Genomic DNA, 22629 nt, shown 5'->3' with positions numbered 1-22629 from the left:
TCTCCACTACACTGCAGGATGCCCGGGATCTGTTGGGCTTAGGCGGCTCCTGGGCCCCTGAGCTCCTGACCACACCATGGCTCTTCTCCAAAGGACAGATTCTGCCCCCAGGAGCCCCTTCCCAGCCTGGCCTTTCCTCTTGCTCTCTCATTTTTTCTTGGGGTGGGGTGGGGGCGTGGGAGGAAATAAGGGCACAGCCGCTTGTGAGCTTGGAGAGGTCTGCTGCGGGGGGGCCCATTGTGGCTTTCAGCCTCAGAGATCAGAGCATTCAGGGTGGAGGGTCCTGGGCACCGTGGATGGGAGAATTGGAGGAATGGCTGTTATCAGCATCAGTGAGTTGTCAGTCCTGGAAAGACTGGGCTGGCAGCCTGGTGGGGTCCACCCCCTGCTGCTCTGTGGGGTGGGGACGTTGAGGTAGGGATGGTGCAGACCAGGGGGCTACTTTTCACCTCTGTGATTTGCTGGGACACTGCCCTCCACAGTGGCTGTCCAGCTTGGGGAAAGGATCCCCTGGGTTAGTGTGTCCAGTTTGTGTCGAGAGCAGGTGTGTGGCCACATGCTTAGGTCCCAGGTCCCCAGGTTTCTGCGTCTGCCTATGTGCGTGTGTGGGCACACCCCCGTGCCAGCCTGAAAGCCTGGGCCCTCTGGGAAGGGCTGTGGGGGTGAGCTCAGGAGTTCTCAAGCTGGTGCTCTAGCTTGTGTCCCATCCAGGCTCACATTCCTCCCCAGCCTCCCTCTTGCTGCTTCCATTTCTGCCTAGATCCCGAGTACTTGGTGGGGGTGGGGTGGGGTGGCGGGGGGGATGACAGGTTCAGGTGGAAGGGGCATGGCCCTTCCATGGTTGCCCTGCTGGGCTCAGCCCTGCCACAGGCTTGGGACTGCCCAGGGTCTGACTTCTCATGTTGGGTCCTGACACCTTCTGTCTCTTCCCTGACTGTCCCAATCTGCCTGTCGCCCAAGCTGGCCACCTGAGGGGTAGGCGAGACGCTGTCCCCATGTCTCCCAAATGGGGAGGGGAGGGAAGGGAGGGAAGCACCGTATATGGAGCGTCTCCTGTGTGCCTAGGGCTGTGCTGGTTGCCTCCCACCTTGTTTCTCACGCAGCAGGAGCTCTGAAGACAGCTTCCTCTGAAAACCAACTAAAGCGGTGGCCTTCCAGCAGTGGGCAGGGGCATTGGGAGCCCATGGCGGGCAGAGAAATCCCCAGCTGCAGGCGCCTTCCCCAGCACACCTTCCTTTGCTCTGACCACTGGGCTTCCCTGTGCCAGGCTCCAGGGGTTCCTGGAGCCAGGCTGTGCACACGCTAACCTCCCTGGCTGGTGATGGCCGTAGACAATTACAAGGAAGGAGAAGATGTCTAGCCACGAGCCGGGGCCCGTACATATCAGGAGAGCGACACCCTGTACCCCCCGCATGACCCCGGTCCCTTCACCTCATTCAGGTCTTGCTCCGACGCGGAGGTGGTGGGCCACAAATTCAGCGTGGCGGCCTCTGCTGTCTGCCTGGTTTCAGGAGTGGGGATGACTTGAGCCGGAGCCTCTTTCCCAAATGATGGGCATGGAGCTGGTCAGGGCTGTCTGCCACCCCTGTGCCCATCCCGTGCCTTTCCGAGGAACCAGACTGTGTCAGTGGTCTGGGTAGGAGCCACCCTGCCCCTGTTTCCTGTGACCCTAGTGGACCCCTGCCCCTGAAGAGCCCTTTAACCCCTTCTGCGCTTACCTTGGCCTAAGTGTGGGGGAGAAGGCTATGGTGGGGGCAGAGACCCTATCCCCCCACTCTTCTCTCCCACCCCTGGGTCTCAGGAGGACTCTGGGCAGCCTGCTGGCTGCTCCCTTGCCACTGACTGAATCATTTCTATATTTGGCCAGTGAGCCACGTGGGTGGGGAACCACTCCACTGCGGCTGCACTTCTGACAGCTGGGGGTGGGGAGAGCTAGAGGCAGAGGCTACGGCAGGCAGCGGGCATGTGCATTCCTTGGGAGAAGTGAGCAAGGCGCCATCTGAGTGAGTAAGCCTGGAGAAGGGGCATGCGCCAACGCCTCGCTCTCCTCCCCCACCTTCTGGTCCAGGTCCTGTCTCCTGTGCCCCCACCCCCACCCCTGGATGCCCTTCTCTACTCAGCTGGTCCTCACGGCAGCCTCTTCTTCCACAGACCACTGCCTTCCAGTAACGATGGGTGTCGCTAGACCCAGCTGGGACTCGGCCAGGCTCCAGCGCTCAGGCTAAGCGGAGGGCCCTCTTCCAGCCCTGCTCCGTCTGCCTGTCATGGCCACACTCGGCTGCTGCCTGCTTGTCTGGGGACACAGGGCACCCAGCCCCAGCCCTGAGAGGTTAAGCCTGACCCTCTGGCTCCAGTCCACAGGGGCGCCCGGGGCACCAGGCCCCTTCCAGAGCAAGAGCAACTGATGCCATGGGAGAAGCACCCACCCACCCGTCCGCTTGCCTGGTGCCGCCTGCTCGGAGACCCATGCCCTGGGTCTCCCCGGAGGTGTCAACCCTGTGAACTCCGTCCCCGTCCCCTGCTGCTGAGAAGGCCCTGCCCACCCCCACCATGTGTGAGGTGATGCCCACAATCAATGAGGGGGACCCACTGGGGCCCCCCCACGGCGCCGATGCTGACGCCAACTTTGAGCAGCTGATGGTGAACATGCTGGACGAGCGGGAGAAGTTGCTGGAGTCCCTTCGGGAGAGTCAGGAGACCTTGGCGGCCACACAGAGCCGGCTCCAGGACGCCCTGCATGAGCGGGACCAGCTCCAGCGCCACCTTAACTCCGCCCTCCCCCAGGTAAGGCCACGTGGTCTGCACCACCCTCATCCCCCAGCTCTCCCCTAGCCCCACAGAGCCCAGCACCTTGTGAGCTCTGGGCCCTCAGTTTATCTGCACTATTTGCATATCAACAAATGGAATTCACAGATCTTTTAAATTCCCTTCACCTGCCTGCGTAAGTCCTTTCCCTGTCACTCCTAAGCTCCTGGGCCTGGACTTGGTTTCACCCGGAGAAATGGATGGAATTTGACGCTGGAAGAAAACCCAGCCGTAGCTGCCCACTGCAGTGAGCCCATGAGGCCAGCAGGTGGCACCCTAGACTGGAAAGACACCTCTGCCTTGCCTGCGCCTCGTCAGCGCCCTATTCTCGGAGGTGGTGGGTGGGGAAGCGGAGGGTGGAAATGGAGAAGTCTTAGGATCATCTAGTCCACCTCTAATTGCACAGATGGAAAGAATAAGAGGCACGGCATAGAAAAGTCTAGGCAGGGCTGGATTTAGAAGCCAGGTATCTTGACACCTGTCTTAGGCTCCTTAATCAACAACACCCCTGCTACTAGCAATGAAGTCACCATTTCTGTGTGTTTTCTGGGTTCTAAGCACTCTGTGCAGTTTGCCTCGCTAAATGCTCGCAGCTATGAAGTTGGTACTGTTACCGCCATCATTTCTATTTCACAAGTGATGGAAGGTGATGCTTGAGGAGATTAGCCGGTTGCCCAGCCTGTGTATGCATGCGTGCGTGCACGTGTGTGTGTTTGTGTGCATGTGTGTGTTTGTGTGTGTGTGTGTGTGTGTGTGTGTGTGTGTGTGTTGCTGCCCGGACCGGGGAGGCAGCCGTGAGGAGCCATACATACATCCACCGTTTCCCCACGTGTGGGGAGAAGAATCAAGGTGAACCCAGGTGGACCATAGGACTCTCCTGCCCAGTGCTCAGAAGTGGTGGGGGCAGAGCCTGGTGTTGCTTCATGGAGAGGGATATGGAGTCCTGCGGGAGGACAGGGTTCAGGAGGCCCTGAACAAGCCATAGATTGAAGGAGCCAGGCCCTGCCCCTGAGGAGATAGATAAAAAGCCGAGTGATTGGAAGTCCAGGTAGGTAGGGGAAGAGAAGAGCGGCCCCAACAGTCGTTTAAACTGCATCAGTGTTAAAAGTTTCTGCCTTTGGTAGACCCGTGCTAAGCACTTTACATACATTGGCTCATTTGATCATCGTAGCAACACGGGAGGAGGCCTGTCCTTCTATCTTACAGATAGAGGTGGAGCTTCATAGAGGCTAGGTGACTTGTCCAAGGTCACACAGCTAATGGGGCAGAGCTGGGATTTGAGTCTAGCCCCATGCTGGGAGCTGCAGGCAGCTAGGGCTTATGTCTTTCTTGTCACTGTGTCCCCAGGGAGCATCACAGGACCTGGTACACAGTAGGTGTTCACGGTAGTTGTGGTTGAACGATGGGTTTCTAAGCTGGTGCTGTTGAGCCCTGTTCCAGACAGCGTTCAGGGCAGGGAGACAGCCTTCCTCTGGGGAGTCTGGAAAGGTCCCAAGGACATGTATCCTTTGAGACGGACTTTGAAAGATAGATGAGATTTCATCACCTGGTGACAGAGGGTTGGGCTTTCCAGGGGGAGGTAGCCCATTGAGCAAAGGTGTGGAATCAAGACAGTTTGCTGGTGATTGGACATGGCAGGTGACCCGGGTTGACCAGGTTTTAGGGTGTATAAAAGGAGCCCATGAGAGAGAAACTTGAAAAACAGGATACTCAGGGCTTATATTCTGCGTTGTGGACAACGCTGTGCTTTGGGAGACTGTCCTGGCAGCAGTGTTTCCGATGGGCTAGAGTTGGGGAGGAGGCAGATGTCCTGGGGTGGGGAGCCCAGGGAAGGGCGGGGAGGAGAGCATGGGTCCTTTGGTGGTGGCGCCATGACGTGGGGCTAGGGTCGTGCTGAGTCCCGTCTCTGGGTATATGTACGTGTGCGTGTATTCATGATGTGTGTGAGTGTGAGTGAATGTGCAACGCGTGTGAGTGGGTGTGAGAGTGAATGTGTGAGAGTGTGCATGTGCATGGTGTGTGTGTGTATAAGGGAGGGGAGCAGCACTGGGGCCATGCCTGGCTTTCTGGGTGTGAGATATTTGGCCACCTTTGGCCATGGCCTTGACAGAAAGGCAATAATCAAGGAACAAGGTTGGAGAGACCTGAGGCTTCTCAGGCTCTGGCATCCCTGGGTCCCTTGGTCCCTTCCCACAGCCCTTGTCCCTGTTGCCTAAGCTGGAGTGATGAGAGGGGATTGCTTTGGAATTCTTCCTTCAATCACGAGTCCTTGGTGGACGGAAGGAGGCTTCAGTTAGGAGAGGGCTGCAGCCGCTGTTCAGTCCCTCCCAGACCCTCCACATCCACAGTTCGGGCCACCTTTTGGAAAACTTTTCTGGAATGAGGTGATGTCTGCTTGAATAAGTAGGATACGATGGACCTGGAACTGCGGGGCCTGCCTCTCACCCTTGGGTGCTTGTCCTCACTGAGATGGGCGGGCCGGAAAGGTGTCTCTGTGTGTCTGAGCCTGACAGTGTGGGGACAGGGCTCCTCAAAGGGACACTTTGAGCATGGGTACTCGGTAAGGCCAGAGCGAGTGACCTGGCATCAGGCACCAGGTTGCAGCCCTGGACTAAGAAAGTGGGGGTCCGGATGTGGGCTAGAGCCACATGGCTGACCGGGCAGGTCTGCAGGCTCTCCTGCTCCCACATACGTGGGTCCTTATTTCAGTCCCCTTATTTCACGGCCACCCGTATCTTGCAAAGCCCTGGCGGCGGGGGCATGGGAGGGAGCGCCCTGGGGCACTCGCTTCAAAGCCCACTCTCTTCCTTATCTAATATCCACCAGTCTCTGTCGGGACCTTGCCTTGCCAACCCAGAGGTGAGACTCCCCTCCATCTGTTTCTAAAGGATAATGTCATTGAGCAGAAATACAAACTAGGGGGCAGGATATAATGGGGTTATGTTGTTGGCTGGAGGGGGAAGGGGCCTCAGAACAGATTCCTTGACTTTCTCACTCTTGTTTCCACCTCTGTACCCTCGTACCCTAATGTGTACTTGGAGTGGATGGAGGACCCAGAGAGGGGACCCCTCTGGGGGCACGGATGCTAGCTGTGGTTTGGATGGATGGGGACTTTTCTAGGGGCAGGTGCCAGAAGTAAGGGGTGGGTGAGAAGATCCCACCACCGATGTGGGCATGCAGGGCACTGGCTAGGGGGCACATCTGCGAGCACTCAGGGGCCTTGGGGGTTTTCAGGAATTTGCCACCTTAACTCGGGAGCTGAGCATGTGTCGGGAGCAGCTTCTAGAAAGGGAGGAAGAGATATCAGAGCTGAAAGCAGAGCGGAATAACACGAGGGTAAGTGGGGTGACCTGGTGTGTGTGTGTTGTGGGGTGAACCCCCGACCAAGGACGTGGCCAGAGCCGGGCACATCCCCAGACCTGTGCTGACCTCTTCCTGTCTTATGTTCTGGGGTCGATCCTAGGTTTCTCCCCCATAGATGAGGGTGGCCCTGGGAGCGTCTGGGTCCTGGGACAGAGGCTGGGGCAGCTGGCTTGGGGCAGCAGCTATTTACCAACTTCAAGCATTTCAACATTTTAACAAGGGGGTGCACGGCCCTACTCATGTCTTCTCAGTGGTCACGGGGGTCCTGCTTCTAGCCCCCGGGGCACTGCTCACAGCCCTCCCTCTTGCCCTGCCCCGTGCCCTGCCAGTTGCTCCTGGAACATCTGGAGTGCCTGGTGTCCCGCCACGAGCGGTCGCTGCGGATGACTGTGGTGAAGCGCCAGGCCCAGTCGCCTTCAGGGGTGTCCAGCGAGGTGGAGGTACTGAAGGCCCTCAAGTCGCTGTTCGAGCACCACAAGGCCCTGGACGAGAAGGTAGCCGGCCTGGCCTGCCGCCTGGCCCACCCCACCACCCGGCCTCGCCTCTGAGCGTCCCTCCTCTGCAGTTTCTGCACCCTGTGTTGAGGGAAAACTGCCCTCGAGCTTCGCCCCGGCCCCTCCTCCCACCGGCCTTATTTCCGGGTCCTGTGTTCGGTTCCCTCTTGGAGATGGGCCTCTTGGCAGGCCTCTCTGCCTCATGCCCCAGTGCTGGTAGACCAAGGCCAGGCTCCTGCAGCCAGAGTCCCGTGGGGTCCCTGTGTCTTCCTCCATCTCCCCTTACCCCGGGCAGGTGCGGGAGCGGCTCCGAGCAGCCCTGGAGCGAGTGACCACCTTGGAAGAGCAGCTGGCAGGGGCCCACCAGCAGGTGAGCCGCCCGCCCGCCCTCCACCCGCAGGCTGCAGCTCCCTGTAGCCGAGGCGGGTTCACTACTCTGCCCCACTCACTTCTGCACTGGATTTCTTCCCACGGTCATGGCTGGAGACCACTAGCCCACGCGAGGCTGGGAGGAGGCAGGGGACTCAGAAGGGTCTGGAATACACCGGAAGTTCTCTTCTCTTTGACTCACCACCCTGGGGGCTGTGCCCTCCATACAGGTGTCTGCCCTGCAGCAGGGGGCCGGGGTTCGCGATGGAGTGGCGGAAGAGGAGGGGACCGTGGAGAGGGGACCGAAGCGCCTGTGGAAGGTGGGTCATGGGGAACTGCATGGCAGGGGCAGGGCTGCCCCCAGGTGGGGTGTGAGGGCCCCACCCTGAATTTGTTCAGGAGAACAAATGCTTGAGTGAAATTTGGGGCTTTCTCCAATATTCCCACGTCTCTTTCCTTCTTCCCCCTACCCCACCCGCGAAGAAATCAATAGATTTTGTGTGTGTGTGCCCCACATGCTGCTAGGCGCCTACTCTGGAATCCTTAAGGCACTGTGTGTGTCAGTGTCAGATCCGATCCCTTCTCTCTCCCCGAGCCTTTGTTCCCCTAATCATGCCCCTTCCCGGGTGACAAGATTCTGAGACAGCAGGTAAAACTAGACACTACGGTTTTTCAAAAGAAACACAGGAGAACAAGGGTGTTTTGTTTGGTCCCTGTCTGGTGCGAGCTCGGGGGGCTTCCTTCCGAGGAAGGCCGTTGCTGCTGGAGGTGTGCACGGTCACTGGAGGCAGAGCTGGGATCTGCTCTGGGAGTGCCATCCCTGGGGTGGGCCGAGGGAGTGGGCTACCCCGGGCCGATGACTGACTCACGGTTCACTGTCCCCGGAGGATGACACGGGCCAGGTAGAGGAGCTGCAGGAGCTCCTGGAGAAGCAGAACTTTGAGTTGAACCAGGCTCGGGAGCGACTGGTCACCCTGACGGCAACAGTGGCCGAGCTTGAGGAGGATCTGGGCACTGCCCGCCGGGACCTCATCAAGTCGGAGGAGCTGAGCAGCAAACATCAGCGGGACCTCCGGGAGGTGAGCTCGGGCCCCTTCCTGCCCCCACCTGGTTGCAGTGTGCAGTCATTCAGCACTCTGGAGGGCAGCTGCTAGGATGCCCTTGGTGTGGAGGGAGGCCGGGCTGGGGAGTTTAAGAGGAAACACTGGGTGGGGTCCACTGTGCGGAGGCATAGCAGGAGGGCTGGGTGCAGGTCAGAAACTGGCAGGGAGGCATGGGGAGGATACAGGCAGTCAGGTGTTGGTGAGGAGGTGCAGGCAGGATGGGGGCAGAGAGAAGCTGATGCCTTTCCCTCCCGTGCCCTCCTCTCCTGCCCCAGGCTCTGGCCCAGAAGGAAGACATGGAGGAGAGAATCACAACACTAGAGAAGCGCTACCTGGCTGCACAGCGCGAGGCCACGTCCATCCATGACCTCAATGACAAGCTGGAGAATGAGCTGGCCAATAAGGAGTCCTTGCATCGCCAGGTAACTCCTCCCGCTGGTGCGGGGCGGGCATTGTACCTGACCCTGGAGGTCCTGGCAATCATGCTGGAACCTCTTCCCTGGGGGCCCAGGAGCCTGGGGGTCCTGCAGGTCTCCTCATGGGCAGCCAAGAATCAGGTTATCCTTGGCTCCTCTGGCCTGTCACCTGCTCTCTCCTAGGGCAGGGCCTAAGGCAGGGACGGGGCAGGGGAAAGGCTTCGGGGCTCCCTCTTGACTCTCAGACGTCCCCACATGGTGCCAGTGTGAGGAGAAGGCCCGGCATCTGCAGGAGCTGCTAGAGGCTGCAGAACAGAGGCTGCAGCAGACCATGCGCAAGGCTGAGACGCTGCCCGAGGTGGAGGCCGAACTGGCCCAGAGGATCGCAGCTCTCACCAAGGCAAGTGGGCCCAGGGCACAGGGCTCCGCCTCTGTTTTGGCTTCCGGAACTTTATGGAGCTCTGATGCGGTGTGCAGAGAGAGTGGGAGGCACGCAGGGCTAGGAGCCAGGAAACGGCTCCCAGCCCCGTGTGCCTCCCGCATGACTCCGGGAACACAATGTCTGTGTCTGTCTGCTGGAAGAGTCATCCCTGCCCTCATCACCCCTCAGGGAAGTGACAGTCTCCTGACAAGGGCCGCAGAAGTCCCCGGAGAAGTAGATGAGACTGTTGCCGACGCAATGTTTTGATGATCGTTGACACTATTGTGTCACTACTAGCCTTCGTTGGGGGCTGGACTGGAAAAATCGGGACTGTTTGGTCCCTGGAAAGATGAAATCCGAGAGGAGATCGGGTCAGAGCAGGTTGGGGGGTGGGTAGTGGGAGTGTAGGCTGAGCATACCTTTCTTTGTCAAACAGAAGCATTCCGGATCTAGAAACTAGCTCTGGTTGCTTGAAGGCTGCAGCTGGAGGATTCATAAACGGGAATAGATTTGTACCTGATGGATAGTTAACTTTATGGAGGAATAATTTCTAAGAGGTAGGCAGGCTGAAATCATTTTAGGATCTGGCAGAGCTGGGTGAATGCAGGGACCTAGATGTGCAGTGGGCTAATCAGGAGAATTTTCGGTATTTGCACCCCATGGGATGCTGATGGGGGGGCTCACGTGGGCTCCCCATAGCTACCCTCCCACCAGAGAGGAAGTCAGCACTGAGTAAGCAGCAGGCTCCGAAGCCTCTGGAGGATAGAGGCTGTTCACTGTGCCACTGTGACAGCTGGGGGCTCCGTGGCCAGAGCCTCCAGCCTGGGTGCCGGTTGGGCAACGCAGGACCAAGTCTGCTTCTGCCACTGACCAGCTCCGTAACCTGAGAAAAGTCCCTCCCTCCCTAATCAGGCATTTGTGTCATTATGTCTTTGATCATGTCATCATCTCAGTGATGATAGCAGTGCACTTGGCGCTGTGTGAGGTCTTTCTTGTGCCCAGGTGCTGGGCTAACGTGTGGTAGAGGACGCCTCGTGATGCTGGGCTGTCCGCATTCCCAGCTTCCCAGACCAGACAGGATGGGCTGCAGTGCTTCATATGTTCGAACGAGTCATAGTAGGAGGTTTTAAGGAGGGGTTTCCTGACTGTAAGGTCTGGGCTAGTCTGGAATATCTTATCAGCAGAGACATGGGATCTCCACCTCTGGAGACACAGGAATGGAAGGGGTCCCCCTCTGCCTGGGCTGGTTATAACCATGGCCAGCATTTGCTGAGTGTTTATGGCGTCCTAGGTGTTTGCTATGGATTATCTCATGTAGTCCTCATGGTGATCCGATGGGCAGAGATGCTATGATTACCCATATTTTACAGTGGTGGAAACTCAGGCACATCACATCCCTGTGATGTTGGGCAAGCTACTGAACCTCTTCCCTGGGAAGAGAGGGAGTCGGGATTTGAACCCAGGCGATCTGGCTTGCATTCATGTTAAGTGCAGGTCCGTCTGCCTGGAGGTGTAGAGGAGATTTATGGCAGCTCATACTTTCAAGTGGAGTTTTTTTCTGGAAGTGGGGAGTCCGTTGGGCTGCCAGCTCCAGGCTGTTTTAAGGCAGGCCCTGAGCAGGAAGCAGGGGGTGGGGATCACCTGGCAGGGAGTAGAAAGGGCTTGGGAAGAAGGATAGTGGTGGTGGAGTTCTGCTCCAGGCCGGGGGGTGGGGGGGATTGGGCTTTGTAGGTACTGAGGCCCTGACCCCTGAAGAGCCCCTGGCACAGGGTATGTGGGCTGCGGGGCCTGAGCAGGAGGGCAGGGGATCTGGAGATGCACTGACCCGTGCCCGCCTCCAGGCTGAAGAAAGGCACGGCAGCATTGAGGAGCACCTGCGGCAGCTGGAGGGGCAGCTGGAGGAGAAGAACCAGGAGCTGGCGAGGGTGAGGGCACTGGGCTGGGCTCGCAGGCCCCCTCCTTGTCCCCAGGGCAGCCTCCCAGATTGGCGTGTGGACAGGCCTGAGGAGTGGGAGCTGGGAGGGGCCGCAGGAAGTGGTCCTGGGAAGCTGGAGAGGGGGGCTCTGGAGGATGAGTACGGGACAGGTGAGTGGGCTGGAACCAGGCCGGAATGGCTAACCAGGTGTGCTGGCTCTGCAGGTGCGCCAGCGGGAGAAGATGAACGAGGACCACAACAAGCGGTTGTCAGACACCGTGGACCGGCTGCTCAGCGAGTCCAACGAGCGCCTGCAGCTGCACCTCAAGGAGCGAATGGCCGCCCTGGAGGAGAAGGTGCGGTGGGTCGCGGGCCTGGGTGGGCGGGGCTTCCAGGCAGGGGCGTGGCGTGGCGAGGGTGTGGGTGGAGCCGAGGAGAGGAGTTGGGCTGCAAGAGGTTAGCCAGGGGCGGGGCGCGTCCGGGACGTCGACCTGTGTGGACAGACGTGGGGGAGGCTGGGGAAGGGAGGAGCAGGAGGGACGAGGAGGGGCGAGGAGAGGCGAGGAGGGGCGGGCTGGCCTGGAGAGGGGGGCTGATCAGGGAGGGGAAGGCGCCGGCCAGATCGGGTGGAGGAGCCAGGGCGGGGTCGCTAGCTCCCAGCTGTTCTCCCCCAGAACACGCTGATCCAGGAGCTGGAGAGCTCCCAGCGGCAGATCGAGGAGCAGCACCATCACAAGGTACCCAGCTGCTGGGCCGCCCCGCCAGCCTGGGAGGGCCGGGCTTGCGGAGAGGAAGGAACACGCCTGTGTTTCCTGCAGCTGCTCTGCCACCCAGCACCACGCTAGTCTGTGTACAGACGGGATTGCGCTGATCCTCGCTAGAGCCCTTCACGGTGGATGCGTCACCGCCCACATGTAAAGAAGAAACGGAGGCCATAAGCTTAGGGCATAGTGGGGGCAGCAGAGGCAGGGCCTAGGGAAAGATCTGATGGGGCCTCAAACCAGGTGAGGCAGGAGTCCGGTGATTCTGGGAGGACTGGTCACTGGCCCTGGCTCAGCCACGTCTGTGAGGTCTGGGCGGGCACCCCGCGCCCCTCGGCTGCCCAGCCTCCACTGCCATGCATTTATGTAGTGGTGAGGGTTCAGCAGACCTATTCCAGTAGAATCCTTACCAAGACAGACCCTCTCCTGGCCCTGCCCCTCTGCCTGCCCGCTGCCGACCCTTCTGCTCATTTTCCAGTTGGACCTCTTCTCTTGGTGTCATCTGTGGGCCTGGCCGGGGGCCCCTGGCTTTGGACTTTGCAGTACATTCTTCTGCTTCTCCCCAACTCTGCTGTCCTCTTTGTCCCTCTCTCCCCTCTCCGCCCCTCCCTGGCCCCACCCCCACCCTGGGTCTGCCTGGCACAGGGCCGCCTGTCTGAAGAGATTGAGAAGCTGCGCCAAGAGGTGGACCAGCTGAAGGGTCGAGGGGGGCCGTTTGTGGATGGCGTCCACTCCAGGTACTGGAGCGCGGGAGGCTGGGCGTGCTGGGATGGGGTCCTGGATGGACCCTGAGGAAGGAGACTTCCTCCCACCAAAAGACCGCCCAGGACCTCAGGGTCCTCCTCCTATCCATGGTGGGACACTGAGGCTCCCAGAACTTGGTCAAAATCACCTAGCTCACTTGGGCCGCGTAGAAGGAACACCCGTCCTCTGAGGGATGCTGAGAGGCAAGTAAAGACAGAAGGCTCCTTCCCCAGTGCCTTGGGACACAGGCTATGCTTCCTGATTCCTTGACGGAGGACATGCCCTGGAGAGGGGTGTGCTGAGTTACCTGCTCACTGATGTCCCACAGGACTTTCTCATGGAGAGTGTCTGGTTCATTCTAGTTCCTTGGAGACACCATCTTTAGGGATCTGGAGGATTGTTGCTTCAGAGTTCAGGACCACCTAGGTTCAGACAGCAGGCAGGGAGCAGAAAGGCAGCACGAGGGACTGACGTGAGGAGGCTCCAGAACTTCCTCACCGTTGGAAGTTGAGATGCCAATCATGGTTGTGACCTCCCCTTTCCAGAAAACATTGTAAGAGATGGGGAGTGGCGCTGTTCACCTAATGCTTGAATTAGGTCCATGTTTTAGGGAACTTCTGGATTTTTCTCCACATTCTGTGAAGTATTTGGCATTGAACTTAGACCTCAGTCCTGCCTCCACTTCTCTGCCCGGAGAGGCAGGGTGAAGACTGAGGATACTAGTAGGCGATGCCCCTCAAGGTCCATGGGTCCAGGCTGTTTTCTCTCCAAACCAGTATCCCACAGAAGGGAGTCTCTGAGGTTTCCTTCAGTCATGCTTTTGCTGTGTCGGGGCAATAGGGATCAGTTTCCCTGAGGAGAGGTAACAGGAAAGGTGTACATGCCCATCTATGTGGGGAGGGGTGGGGCTTGCATTAGGGAAAGGGATGTTGAACCCGAAGAAGAGAAGCCTGTGGGTGTCTGGGGTGGTAGACATGTAAGTACCGCCTTAAAGATCATCAGGGATTTTTGTTTAGGACAGTATGGAGACAGGCAGGGAACAGAAACAGGGAATAATAGTTGACTTCTGACTTCTTCCTTCCCTTGGGTTTCTCCGAAGAGAGCCCCCCTGCCCCAGCCCCCAATGAACATGACTCATGACTCAGAGTACAACGAGCTATTTGCCTCTGATTGCTTTCCTTAATGGTTGAGAATTCTTGGCATTGACCATAGAAATATTGGACCTATCACGGAATTGGGACTGAGTTGGAGAAGAGAAGGGGGGATAAGCAGAAACTCCCCTTTCCCTGCAGCTACCTTATCCATTATAGGCTTGCCCTGTCTCTCAGCCCTGAGCCCCCTCAAACTGGGAAGGCTTGGGAAGGCATCATAGGGAAAGAGTGTCACTAGGGAAGGCATCCACACCTTCCAGAGCCTCATTACTGGGATTCTAAAATCCCAGGGTTGGAATAAACCCAGGGAGCCTGTAAGTGGTTTTTCTAGTCCATGTCTCTGATAAGAGTGTCAGAGCCCCCTGAAGCTTCCTGGGGATAGGGAGTCTGTCTGGGTTGAATTTCAGCCAGGAAGTCAGTCTAGATTATGGGGAAACCCAAGGGAAGTTGCTAGGAGAGGACGAATCCCTTGGGATTAAAAGGACCTTTAGAGACCCTTCCTTGCAAAATCCCTCGGTGCCAGGAGCTCTCCGGCACCATTCTTGTCAGATGGCCCAAGAGCTGTTGCTTGCATACCTCTTTGATGGGGAGCTCAGCTCTTTAAAAGTCACCAGTTGCATCATAAACCAAATCTCACCAGCTGAAGGTGCTTCTTAGGTTAAATGGAAAGCTGCTTCCCTAGAATTTTCTCACCTGGGTCATTCTGATCCCTGGGGCACCAGAGAATAAATCGAATCTCTTGTTGACACCACCACCCTTAAACCATTTACAGTAGCTCTCTGCCAGCTAAGACTTCTCATCGCCAAGCCAGAGATCCCTTAACTCTTTGGGCCCTAGTGGGTGTGAGCTGGGGCTCCCAGTCCTCAGGGCCGGTCTTTTCTCCCCCCGAACCACTCAAGGTCGCACATGGGCAGCGCAGGGGATGTGCGGTTCGCTCTGAGCACAGCCACGCACGTGCCCTCAGGCCTGCACCGCCGCTACTCAGCCCTGCGGGACGAGTCTGCCAAGGTGAGGGGTGGACGGGTGAGTGTGGAGGGCTCTCCCCTGGGGGAGTTTGGGGTCAGTTCGGCCGCGTGCCTGGCTCCAGTTTCGCAGACGGCTGGCGTGCGGTGCAAATCCTCCCCCTCCTGTCCCACCCCCACACCCTATGTGGACAACAGCTGCAGCCCTGGGGCTTGGGGCCATTGTTAGCTGCGACAGCTGTGCCCCTTCGCCTTGGCCTCCTGGTGGGCAAGTGGTTGGGGCTGGCGGGCGGCCAGCCGGTCCCTGAGGCCCTACTGAAGCGTGTGCACGTGTGCCTGGGGTGCGAGCGTGTGCTTCTGGTGGTCGGGGTGGGAGACGCAGGGGTGAGATGGAATTGGCCAGCTTTCTGGAACACGAGCTGTGGTTTATGGGGGAGATGAGGGAGGGATGGCAGGTTTAAGTGGCCCTGGGGATGGCACCTGACGTTTTCTGAGAAGCAGCTTTGCATTCTTGCTGAGACTGCTGCCTAGGGGATGGGGGTTGAGGGTGGGGAGGGGCAGGAAAGAAAGGACAGAAGAGGACTGACCTCATCTTTTATCTGGGGAAACGTGATTCCCTCTTAACCCCAGAATTGTTAAGCATACTGTGCCCTGGGCCCAGGGCCTCGGCTTGCTCTAAGGCACTACAAGATACAGGTAGAGGAGGGAGCTCCTAGTCTGATGGGGGAGGACTCCTCTCTGCCCTTACAATCTGAAGGCATCTCTTTCTCCCTTCACCCTTTCCTCTCTCTGTTGATAAGAACACAGCAGGTGCCTAGAAAAGAGCCTTAACGGGAACTTGTGGGTCTGGGTCCTAGAGGGTGGGGTTAGTATACCTCTCTGTTCCTGCTCCCCCCCCCCCCCGCTCTTCTGGCCCCCTTCTGTGCTCTTTCCCCTTCCGGGCCTTTGTCCACTGAAGATGTTTGTAGGGTGACTTCTGAGACCACCACCTCTTAGGGCTGGGTACGTCCTGAGATGTGCTGAAACCCTGGGAGATGCCAGTCAGACAGGACTGCTTGGCTTCTCTTGTCCCCTGGATCTAGTTACTCTTAGAGAGTTTATATTTGTAGAAAGGGGTAGCCTTTCATAGTGCTAACTTTGTGCCAGACACTGTGCTAAGTCCTCACTCTGTTCTCACGATTACCTACCCCATAGGTAGGTACTGTTACCATCCCCATTTTACAGATGAACAAAGTGAGGCACAGAAAGGTTAAACAACTTTACCACTGTTGCACAGCTAATAATCAGATTCCAAAGCAAGGCAGGCTCTCTCTGGAATCTGTTCCTAACCATTCTGCTGCCTGGCTCCTTGAACTGGGGTCGTATTTCTTAGACTCTAGTGGCAAATAAATCATCTGGGAAACTAGTTAAAGTGCACATACTCACTTTGTGTGTAGTCTGGGGTGGGGCCTGACGTTTTGTGCTTCTAACTTCTAAGGAGTCCCCAAGTTCCTGGGAGGAGCCTTTGCTGCTGGGATAGGTGGGGAGGGGCCGGCTCCTCAGCTGCCCCGTGTGTCTTATCACTACTCTCCCCCCCTCCTTTGCTAAGGACTGGGAGCCCTCTCCACTGCCTGGGGGGCTGGCCCCCACCGCCGCCCCTGCCTTTGACAGTGACCCCGAGATCTCTGATGTGGATGAGGATGAGCCAGGGGGTCTGGTGGGCTCCGTGGATGTTGTCTCCCCCAGCGGCCACTCGGACGCCCAGACTCTGGCCATGATGTTGCAGGAGCAACTTGACGCCATCAATGAGGAGATCAGGTTTGGGCTGGGGCAGAGGGCCTGTGGGCGCCTTGAAGGACAGGGGTCCCTTTAGGTTGGGGCACCGCAGGACAACTTCTCCGTGTATCTGCTTGTCTCTTCTAGCTGCACCTCTGCGTGCCTAGTCTAGGGACTCTGTGCGGGGCATCAGGCCCCGTGCTGAACCGAGAGGGGTGAGAGCTTGGCCTGACTTCTCGGGCTTCATCTCCCCTCCCAGGGCTGGGGAGGCTGTGTGCCCGCAGTGCCTGCGTTTGAGACTGGAGCTCCCACTGACTGAGGCCAGATCAGGGGGAGAACTTTGTAGATGCCCCCGGCAGTCTTACCACAGTCTCTGAGGGAGGCAGTGTTATTTCCATTGTCCAGACAAGGGACCAGCAACCAGAGAGGTTAAGTGATTTGCCCGAAGCCACACAGTAAGTGGCAGGGCCAGGATTCAAACTCAGGTTTACACTCAATGTATTGTAGCATTCCTCCCATCCCTAATGAGGCGTCAAACAGAAGCCAGGGGCAGGGCAAGCGATCAAAACCTATACTTGACCCTGCCTTTGTAGGAGGTTTATGAATGTTTATGTCCAGCGGCAAGGAAAAATCTGAGCCAGAGTGCCTCAGCCTAGAGGGCTGTAGGGGACATCTGGTTCCACGGTTTCCACACTTAGGGATTTCACAGGCCAGTTAGAAAACACCCCTCTCTCTCTCTCTCTCATACACACACACACACACATACAGGAGAGGAGGATATTAACATAGGGCTGCCAACTTTTATTCTGGAAAGGAAAACATGAAAGGTAACTACTGTCTCCTATCACAACCATTCTACAAAAGAAAGGACATTTTCACATCCCTCACATTGGAAAGACATACTCTCAGAATAAAGACGAATCTGGCTCCTAACGGACAGTTAGCATTGTCACATCAATGCATGTACACGTGTGCACATGTGTGAAGGAACAAACACATGTGCCTCTGTGACCACCCCCCCCCCCACACACATACAGAATGATCATGGGTTTTCTCTTTTTTCTTGGAACAGGGAAAACTCCATCAGAGGTCAGCATCAGTTAAAGGACCCAGGTTTGGGACCTGTTGGCTTGGGCCCCTCCTGACATTGGGTCTAGGGGGAAACTGAGGCCAGAGCGTCTGACTCCGGGTGCCCCGCCTAGTCAGTGATAGGTCAAGAATTCTGCCTTCCGGGATGGTTTGATTCCCACTGATTAAATGCCCTCCTTCACGTTCTGTTACGTGAAGTCAGCTAATAAGACAGAGAAATGTTTCCGAACTGTCGGGGGAAGATCGAGCTGTGTCCGCGAGGCCTGGTGTGTCCCGGCCATGCCAGAAACAGTGTGGGTTCCCCTGACATTGCCTGCTGCCTGGGGTCCCAGGGTGGGGAGTGCGGTGCTGGCACCTGCCCCCCCCCCCCCGCTGGGCTTGCAGGGGATGTGGGGGGACCAACACAGTGTCTGGTTGGGCCTGGTCCCAGGATGATCCAGGAAGAGAAGGAGTCTGCGGAGCTGCGTGCTGAGGAAATCGAGACTCGGGTGACCAGCGGCAGCATGGAGGCCCTCAACCTGACCCAGCTGCGTAAGCGCGGCTCCATCCCCACCTCTCTGACTGCCCTGTCCCTGGCCAGCGCGTCCCCTCCGCTCAGCGGCCGCTCCACGCCGAAGCTTACCTCCCGCAGTGCCGCCCAGGACCTGGACCGCATGGGGGTCATGACCCTGGTGAGAGTCTGGAGGCAGTTGATGAACAGCCCAGTCGGCTCTGGGCTCTGCTCTGGGCGCGGGCTGAGGGTCGCCGAGAAGGCTTGGTAGGGCTCAGTGCTCTTGGCTGGGCCTGGCGTCCTCTTCCCATGTTGGCACGGACTCCAGCATGTCCGGCCACCAGCATGTCCTCCTGGGATTGGCCGGGGCCTGTCATGTCTTCCTCAACCCTGTGGAGAAGCCCAGAGCGAGAACCTCAGCTCCTGCCCGATCCTCTCCCTCTCTTCCAGAGGGAGCCCTGACTTAGTTCTCCAGGCCGGCTTTTTTCGGCTGTGGTATTCCTTCCAGGCCACTGAATCGTACCTTCTCCTCCTCAGGCCACGGGGCTCCCTTGGGGTTGACTTTCGGGCATCTGGAGGGGGATTCTGAGCTTGCTCTTTACTTTCTCTTCCAGCCCAGTGACTTAAGAAAGCATAGGAGGAAGCTGCTGGTGAGTGCTGCCCGATGACCCAGGTACTAACGGGTGAATTCTCCCAGCCCCTTCCCTTTGGCTTCTCTCCCCGGGGCCCTTGAGTCTGAGTCTGGGCTCAGAGAGGCCCCCGGTCTTCCCACTGCACTCCTCCAAGCTCCTCTGCCTCATCTGGGCTGGGTAGGCAGGCCCCAGATCTCTCCCTCTATCCCCTGACGGCTTCACTGTCTGTTCAGTCGCCAGTGTCTCGGGAAGAGAACCGAGAGGATAAAGCCACCATAAAATGTGAGACTTCTCCTCCTTCCTCACCCAGGACGCTGCGGCTAGAGAAGCTTGGCCATCCCGCCCTGAGCCAGGAAGAAGGCAAAATGTAAGTGGCACAGGCCCCACACCTCGAGCCCCTCTACCCCAAGGTCATCTCATCCCTCCCCCTGCCTCTGGAGGGCCAGTCTCCCGTATCCAGGTGTCTGAACATCTCACTTCTCTTTGAAACACCATCGGGGAAGGACATTCCCATGTCTCCTTTGGTCACCTGCTCTAGTCACACCCCCTCCCCAACCTCTGACACTGCCTGTAAGTTCTCCCCGAGGTCTCCCTTCCAGGTCTCCTGGTGTAACGAAAGCCTGTCTCTTTTCATTGCGCCCCCTCCTGGCTGTCTTCCTGTAGTGCTTTGGAGGATCAGGGCAGCAACCCGAGCAGCAGCAACAGCAGCCAGGACTCCCTGCACAAGGGCGCCAAGCGCAAGGGCATCAAGTCGTCCATCGGCCGCCTGTTCGGGAAGAAGGAGAAGGGCCGGCTGATCCAGCTGAGCCGGGATGGAGCCACGGGCCAGGGTGTCTGTCCACGTCCTAGCGAATGGGTGCAAGTGGAGGGGCCAGAGCAGGAAGGAGTCCTGGGGTCTGGCCTTCTGCGCTGGCCTCTTGGGGGCCCGTGGGTGGAAGCCGCAGTCACGCAGGTCTCCACTCCAGGGAGGAGAGGCAGGTGCTGTGGGCTACAGCTGTGTCATGGTGGCTCTTGGAATGCTGTGGAAGGGATTCCTGCCCGGGGTGAGAGGTTGGACCTCTGAGGTTTCTTGCAGTAAGGAGGTTTTCTGACGTCCTGTGCTCAGGACCTTTGGGAGGACTTGGTTCTTGATTAGAACTTATTTCTAGTGCATCTGCCCTCCAGGATGCAACAGGTCATAATGCCTCTTGGTGGCTTCGTAGATACTACATTCGCATAAATGCTTGGGCAGCAGTGGCATTACCACCTCGGTGCTAACAGAAAGTTGTGCTGCGTGCTTGGCCCCTGGTGGGTACACAGTAAATGTCAGCTGTCCTCCACCTTCCCCTATTCCTGCTTTCCTTTCCTTCCTTCCCGTCCTTCCTCCTCTTTCCCTCATCTATTCAGTCATTGGTTCAACAGACATTTATTGAGTACCTACTGTATACAAGGCTTAGTGTTGGCCATTCTCTCAAGGAGCTCAGTGTCTCATAGAAAGGGAAAAGGTAAAGAGATGGTTCCAGAACAGTGTTAGGATAGCAGTGTGCTTCAGGCGCTTCTGGAATGCAGAACTCAGCTGCGGAGTGGTAGGGACGCCTGCAGTGGCTTCCTCTACTAGGCAACCGCTGGGCTTGGGTTGGAAGGCTAAGTGGGAAGTAGCTAGCCAAGAAGAGTTGTGTGTGAGGGGTCTGGGGGTCTGGGGGAGGCAGGTTCTGGGAATGGGAGCTCTGTATGCGATTAAGGCTTTTCAGAGTGGGGGAGAGAGAGGCTGGGAGAAAGGAGGAGGTGGCTGTGGACCCTAAGTGGGCTGGCTCAGAAGGGCCTCCGGAGGCAGCAGGGGCATTGACAATGGCATGTCAGGGGAGGCCCTGATCAACTAGTAGAAAGGAACCTTTGAACCCAAAGGCATAGTTAGACCTTCCTTTGCCTCAGAGAAGGTGTGAATCAGAAGCCAGCTAGCTAAGTGAGGAGGAGGACGAGGGAAAGCAGGTACCTCTCATCTAGGTGGGGAAGGAGGGGGAGCACCCTGCCTCCGGCCCTGAGGGGTGGTGGAGCAGGTGCAGAGGGTGCTGGGAGGGAGCTGAGAAGGGCTCATCTGTGCATGAGATCTTCTGCGGGCCGTCTTAGGATTTTCTACGCTCCCTGAACCACAGTGGTGCCTGACCCTGAGACAGCATTTCACCTTGTTTCCTGGGTCACCCCAGACCTACGGCCAGCTGCACGGGGTGGAGGGACGGGAATGTGATGAATTCTAAGATGTGGCTCACCTGCTGTGAACTCTATAGGGGCCTGGTGTCTGTTCAGGGGATCCTTAATAGAAGAAGACAGAGCTAGGGATGCTCCCCTATGGGGATTGTGCAAGAGTGCTCCCTGAGCAAGAGGCCGAGGGGCACACGGCTCTCAGTGTGCCCATCTTCCCACCCCCAGCCAGGTCAGGATAATCCTCTGTGAGCCCGGAGTACGCTCATGTCTGGCTCTGTGGGTCTCCTTTGCTCCCTGGTTTGGAGGAAAGCTGTGTTCTGTCTAGGATTCTGCCCTTGGAGGGGTAGGATGGCCTCAGTCCTTCTGGCTGGAAAACACCTCCAGGGCTGAGTCTCCCCAGGGGAGACTCTCTGGTCTGGGTGACCCATTTGATGCCACGGTGGGGCCACCGGGATGTAGGGACATTGAGCAGAGGCTCTGGGAGTGATAGATTGTCCCATTAGGCCTCCTGGTTTGTTAAATGCTGAGGAGCCTCCCACGGGTCTGCTCCTCAATCCTCGCCCAGGCCAAGGGAGGAGAAGGAGGGGCCTGGCTCACATGCCATCTCTTCCTTCTAGTTCTGCTAACAGACTCCGAGCTTGGTCTGCAGGAGCCCATGGTACCTGCCAAGCTAGGGACCCAGGCAGAGAAGGACCGGCGGCTGAAGAAGAAGTAAGAGCCACAGGCCAGGGGGGCACCAGCCCCTCGCCCCCTGTCCTTCTCTTGGCCTGCTGTGGGACTGAGCTCAGGCAGCCAGAGCCAGGCCCTTTCTGAACTGAGTTGGCCCGGTCCACCTGGGCACAGCAGGGACTGGGAGGTGATTCTGAGGGTGACCCAAGGAAGAAGGGGGCTGGGGGGCTGGGGGAGAGAGATCCAGGACCTGTCTCTGGCAGAGCAGACTGAAATGTCTGTGGGTCAGGCCATGTGCAAACAAAGTCGGAGCCCTTGTCCTCTGGGGATGGAGAGGAGTCCTGCCCATGTCTTGCAGCATGGAGCAGGGGAGGCAGTCTAGTGGTGGGGAGTCAGGTTGTGGGAGTCCCACTTAGCACATCCCGCGGTCTCAGGAGTAAGCATGGTTGGGAGAAAAGGAGACTAGTGAGTCTTTTCTTCCTCTTCCCGCAAGACACCAGCTGCTTGAAGATGCCCGCAGAAAAGGAATGCCCTTTGCCCAATGGGATGGCCCTACTGTGGTCTCCTGGCTGGAGGTAAGCCTATAGTTTGTCCTCAGAAACTAATCACTCATGTGATATTGGGAAAATCCCCTCACCTTCTCAGGCTGTAGATTTTTCCATCTGTAAAATGGGAAGGAAAGACATTTGGTGGTTGTCATCTCTACATTCCTAAATTCCATTCCGTGTTTGCTCTTTTGAGACTATGGATGAGGCCTGGCCCTTGTTCCTTGATATCATCAAGCTCTTGGAGGTGGGGAAGTGGCTGAACTTACCCCCTGTGCCCGTGTCTGCAGCTCTGGGTGGGGATGCCTGCCTGGTATGTGGCCGCCTGCCGCGCCAACGTCAAGAGTGGAGCCATCATGTCAGCCCTGTCGGACACAGAGATCCAGCGCGAGATCGGCATCAGCAATGCCCTGCACCGGCTCAAGCTCCGGCTGGCCATCCAGGAGATGGTGTCGCTGACCAGCCCCTCTGCCCCGCCCACCTCCAGGACCGTGAGTGGCCTATCCCTCACGCAGGGCGTTTTCTGAAGTCCTGGAGTAGAATTTGCCAAGTTTCCCATTGGCCTTTGGGAAAGTGGCAGCCTTGATTCCTGCCCCTTCCAGTCCCTCAAAGGGCTCCATCTGGTCTCTAGGAGAGGCTGACATTGATTCCAGGAGGATCCCAGCAGCCTCGGTCCCTGCCTTCCAGGTTCCCTGCATACCACCCATGGGCCCCATCCCCCTCTCCCCACTCTGCGAACCATCGCAGATCTCCGGGCAGAGTTT

At 57.8% G+C, this 22629-nt stretch overlaps 1 protein-coding gene across 11 annotated transcripts in view; it reads left to right on the top strand.

The window, feature by feature from the left end:
- Positions 1–2404: 2404 nt before the first annotated feature.
- Positions 2405–22629, top strand: part of PPFIA4 (PTPRF interacting protein alpha 4) — a gene marked incomplete at both ends in the record, with an annotated part of 36238 nt that continues 16013 nt past the window's right edge. For 2 of the 11 annotated variants that reach the window (XM_080824769.1, XM_080824773.1), the window contains 21 exons: positions 2551–2784; positions 6040–6141; positions 6498–6662; positions 6958–7032; positions 7262–7351; positions 7919–8110; positions 8410–8556; positions 8816–8950; positions 10813–10896; positions 11111–11242; positions 11561–11623; positions 12293–12384; positions 14442–14550; positions 16093–16301; positions 17779–18019; positions 18453–18488; positions 18704–18837; positions 19134–19300; positions 21269–21362; positions 21814–21895; positions 22156–22356. In XM_080824769.1, coding sequence (XP_080680895.1) covers positions 2551–2784; positions 6040–6141; positions 6498–6662; positions 6958–7032; positions 7262–7351; positions 7919–8110; positions 8410–8556; positions 8816–8950; positions 10813–10896; positions 11111–11242; positions 11561–11623; positions 12293–12384; positions 14442–14550; positions 16093–16301; positions 17779–18019; positions 18453–18488; positions 18704–18837; positions 19134–19300; positions 21269–21362; positions 21814–21895; positions 22156–22356 — 2784 coding nt within the window. Of the gene's footprint in view, positions 2785–6039; positions 6142–6497; positions 6663–6957; positions 7033–7261; positions 7352–7918; positions 8111–8409; positions 8557–8815; positions 8951–10812; positions 10897–11110; positions 11243–11560; positions 11624–12292; positions 12385–14441; positions 14551–16092; positions 16302–17778; positions 18020–18452; positions 18489–18703; positions 18838–19133; positions 19301–21268; positions 21363–21813; positions 21896–22155; positions 22357–22629 lie in introns of all 11 variants that reach the window. The other 9 variants (XM_080824775.1, XM_080824774.1, XM_080824772.1 and 6 more) reach the window with 6 other exon arrangements.

This window comes from Martes martes (genome assembly GCF_963455335.1).
Source record: "Martes martes genome assembly, chromosome: 15".
Taxonomy (NCBI): domain Eukaryota; kingdom Metazoa; phylum Chordata; class Mammalia; order Carnivora; family Mustelidae; genus Martes; species Martes martes.
Note: the sequence above shows the minus strand (reverse complement) of the source record. Positions and strands in the feature narration are given on the sequence as shown.